We start from the raw sequence: 4,304 nt of genomic DNA on the forward strand, positions 1-4,304 counted from the left end.
GGCGGACTGGGCCGGGCAGCTCTAATTTGAAGGAGCTTGTCGATGCTCACGCAGCGCGGCGGCATTCGAGACGCGTCAGCCAGAGGTCGCAAACGGGTTTTGATTCCTTACCCGTACCCGGCCGCACCAGGGTCGCAAACGGGTACCCGGCCTGGTACGGGTAGCCGGGTATCGGGTAGGGTACGGGTATCGGGTACCCGATTGCGACCTCCGGGGTCAGCCCCGGTATCGCGCCGTGATGCGCCGCGTCAGCCCCCCCCTCCGACCACGCACCTGGACGCACGAAGTAGCAGTGGAGCGAGTGCGCGTGGAGGCTCTTGGCCACCGTGAGCCCGGCCGCCACCAGCGCCTGCCCCACGATCTGCCCGCCAAACAGCGTGTTTGACCGTGGCACCCAGGGATGCGACCCCCTACGCATGCACACGGACAAAAGAGATATCCCCCGGTGTAGCTTTAACAGGCCGCTGAGGCTAGTGCTGATCGGAGGCGCGGGGGAAGGACAACAAACTAAACACCAAAAGCAGTTATAAAAAACTTAGTTTTCAATCTAGCGGCTCTGAAGGCCGGCACAGTACACGAGGCGGTGGGTTGCTCGCACCACGCCCGGCCGCCTTTGTCTCCCTAGTGGAAATGATGTTTACACATCGCACCAGGTACCTATTTGAGGCTGAGTCGACCTAAGGGGAGGCCCAGGACCGGTTCAGATAATCGTCACCGGTGTTAGCCGTGAGCGGGAAACAAACCCGGGTCGCCAAGTTCGTAGCGCGGCGCGCTACCCGCTACACTACCACTCACCAGTATACAAATGCACCACCATCACCATCAGAATCAGCGTCGATTTGACATTTGTGTCAATCTGTAGGGGTAAGGCTGCCACCGTCGAAGCCCCATTATCAACTTCATTGCCTGCCATGATCTATCCACTGCTGGACTGTTATGCAGTATAACGATCCACTAAGTGGTTGTATCAATCGCTGGACGACCTACTCAATGTAGCTCTCGTTTCAGGCATTCATTTTGTCAAATTTTATTTTCACTTTTGGTCGCTCAGGGCGCCCTCTGCCGCCGTATTTTGTTTTTCCATGACCACGTTTCAAATGTACGAAGACCACGTTTAAACTTTAAACGCTCTGTAGAGGCAAGCGCTGTTTGTGAGCGCCTATTTAGGCTGTGGTGGCACTTGCGTTCGTGAAGTCTCTATCCTTTTGTGTCTATCTCAATGAGCGTCTGTCTCTGTATCTGCATCTGTGTACTGTCAACCCATGTCTCTCCACAGATTCGACTTTTTCTGCCGAGTCCTGCCAGGCCGTAGCCATGGAGTCAACATTGGGGGGGACCAAATCTTCCAGGGGGTCTGGGGTCGTCGTCCCCCCCCCCCCCAGAAAAAAAAATCAAAATTTGAAAACTCATTTCCTGCCTAAAATATGAAAAAATTCACTCACACATGGGATGGACTTTTCTTTTATTTTTTACAATAATGTCTAATAGTGTATTGTATTACATTGCTCTGTTTTAACTTTTTGACATTTTCTTGTTTCATTGTATGCAATGGCAGAGATTAGGGATTAATAAAGTACAACCATAACCACAATCATATGAACAGAAATCTATTGTATAGCAATATATTGGGGGGGGACATTTTGAGCACATTTGAATTTTTGGGGGGGGATGTGTTCCCCCCCCAATATATATTATAATTACAGCCTTGGAGTCCTGTATTTGTGTGTCTGTGTGTCTTTCCCTCTCATTGTGTGGATCGCATTGTCCCTCTGTCTGTCTGTCTCTGGAGGCCTCCTTCCCTTGTCTGCACACATCCTCAATTAGTCTTGAGACAGCCGTGCAGATAGACACATACACACAAACACACGAGGACAAAGACACACACAGACACACGGACACATACAGACGGGAGACACATGGAGACGTACATACAAGAGAGACACGTGTATGTGTCAGTGTCTTCACACGTGTAAGTGTGTCAGTGTGTCTACACACGTATACGTGAGTCAGTGTGTCAGTGTGTCTACACACGTGTATACGTGTGTTAGTGTGTATACGTGTGTCAGTGTGTGTGTGTCAGTGTGTCTGTGTGTGTCAGTGTGTGTCAGTGTGTATACGTGTCAGTGTGTCTGTGTGTGTGTCAGTGTGTCAGTGTGTGTACATGTCAGTGTGTCTGTGTGTCAGTGTGTGTACGTGTGTCAGTGTGTGTTTGTGTGTCTTTGTGTGTACGTGTGTGTCAGTGTGTGTACGTGTGTCAGTGTTTGTCAGTGTGTCTGTGTGTCAGTGTGTGTGTGTCAGTGTGTGTGTCAGTGTGTCTGTGTGTGTGTCTGTGTGTGTCTGTGTGTGTGTCTGTGTGTGTCTGTGTGTGTATCTGTGTGTGTGTGTCTGTGTGTGTGTGTCTGTGTGTGTGTCAGTGTGTGTCTGTGTGTGTGTCTGTGTGTGTCTGTGTGCAATGCGCACTGTCCCCAGCAGACAGCGACTGTGCCTCAGCGTGGCATCCGTGGGTCACTGTAGTACAGTACAGTGCACTGTACCCGGTATGATGAAGACACAAAACATTAACATTGAAACTTCCCCACCAACAACAACACCACCACCACCAACATCAACACCACCACCACCAACAACATGTTATCCATCCCCTTTTTAAATTTGATCGAAGACGCAAATCATTAACATCGCGGTTAAATTCCGCATCTTTAACAAGATGATAACCTCCCCCCCCCCCCTCGTTAACAACCACGTTAACATTAACATCTTGTTAACGACTAACACACATTTCGCTTTTGCTGCTCGCCAGACAATCGGCTGGCCCCGTAGCCCGCCGGTGGCAATTCCACGTTAGTGTGGCAGGCGCCGGCAGCGGTCGTTCCGCGCCGCACGGGGGGCGAACTCGCACCGGTACTCGTTTTATCGACCGTGATGATGATGATGATGATCATCATCATCGTCAATGCTGTTGCGTTTACAAATCATCTCCGATCAGCGGCTTAACGCCGTAAATAAATAATCACATTACGGCAACGCTAACGAAGAACGTTCAATAATCGTTTAACTTGTACGTTTTAAAATAAATAGAAGTTTAATTATAAAAAGATAACAAAGATGTGTGACCTGTAAAGGCCCTGGTCGATCTTCTCCAGGGTGAGGACGCTCGTCACCAACACGCTGCGCAGATCCTTCTCCTGCTCCTGCTGATCTTTAACGTCGGACATGTCGCTCGGCTGCTGTCAACACAACAAGATGTTGTTGTCGATGTTGTTGTTGTTGTTGTCTATGATATGTGTGTGTACTTTGTATGTGGCACGAGACGCGGGACTTTGTCGTCGTCTGTTTCGCCGCGTCTCGGTTCGTGGCCCCGCGCGGCTGAACCTTGAGACGCGCTGATGATGATGATGACGCAGAGTCGTGACGCTCGCAACAACCACAACAACTACAACAACATTTACAACAACAATTTATACAACAACAATTACAACAATTACTATAACAATTACTACAACAACCACAACAACAATTACTACAACTACAACAATTACAACAACAATTACTACAACTACAACAACCACAACAACAATTACTACAACAACAACAACTACAACAACAACCACAACAACAATTACTACAACAACTACAACTACTACAACAACAATTACTACAATTAATACAATTACAACAGTTAATACAACAACAATTACCACAACAACAATTACTACAACTACAACAATTACAACAACAACCACAACAACAATTACTACAACAACTACAACTACTACAACAACAATTACTACAACTACAACAACCACAACAACAATTACTACAAGTACAACAATCACAACAATTACTACAACTACAACAATTACAAAAACCACAACAATTACCACAACAATTACTACAAAAATTACAACAATTACTACAACTACAACAACCACAACAACAATTACCACAACAGTTACCACAACAATTACTACAACAATTACTACAACTACTAAAACAACCACAACAACAATTACTACAATTAATACAATTACAACAACTACAACAACAATTACTACAACAATTACAACAACCACAACAATTACTACTACTACCAACAACTACTACAACAATTACTACAACCACTACAACACTTACTACAACTACTAGTACAACAATTAATACAACAACCACAACTACTACAACAACCACAACAACAATTACAACCATATCAATTACAACTACAACAATTACATCAACTACTACAACTACAACAACCACAACAATTACAACCACAACAATTACAACTACAACAACTACTACAACAA

At 46.1% G+C, this 4,304-nt stretch overlaps 1 protein-coding gene across 1 annotated transcript in view; it reads right to left on the bottom strand.

The window, feature by feature from the left end:
- LOC133355882 (acyl-coenzyme A thioesterase 8-like) overlaps nt 1-3,569 on the bottom strand; it is a 49,918-nt gene extending 46,349 nt beyond the window's left edge. Inside the window, exons 1-2 of the mRNA XM_061573296.1 lie at nt 3,115-3,569; nt 274-410 (exon numbers count right to left, since the gene is read on the bottom strand). Coding sequence (XP_061429280.1) covers nt 274-410; nt 3,115-3,215 — 238 coding nt within the window. The 5' untranslated portion in view covers nt 3,216-3,569. The remainder of the gene's footprint in view (nt 1-273; nt 411-3,114) is intronic.
- Between the last annotated feature and the right edge of the window lie 735 nt (nt 3,570-4,304).

The sequence above is a fragment of the Lethenteron reissneri genome, chromosome 52 (genome assembly GCF_015708825.2).
Source record: "Lethenteron reissneri isolate LAM-NWPU_2019-01 chromosome 52, ASM1570882v1, whole genome shotgun sequence".
Taxonomy (NCBI): Eukaryota; Metazoa; Chordata; class Hyperoartia; order Petromyzontiformes; family Petromyzontidae; genus Lethenteron; species Lethenteron reissneri.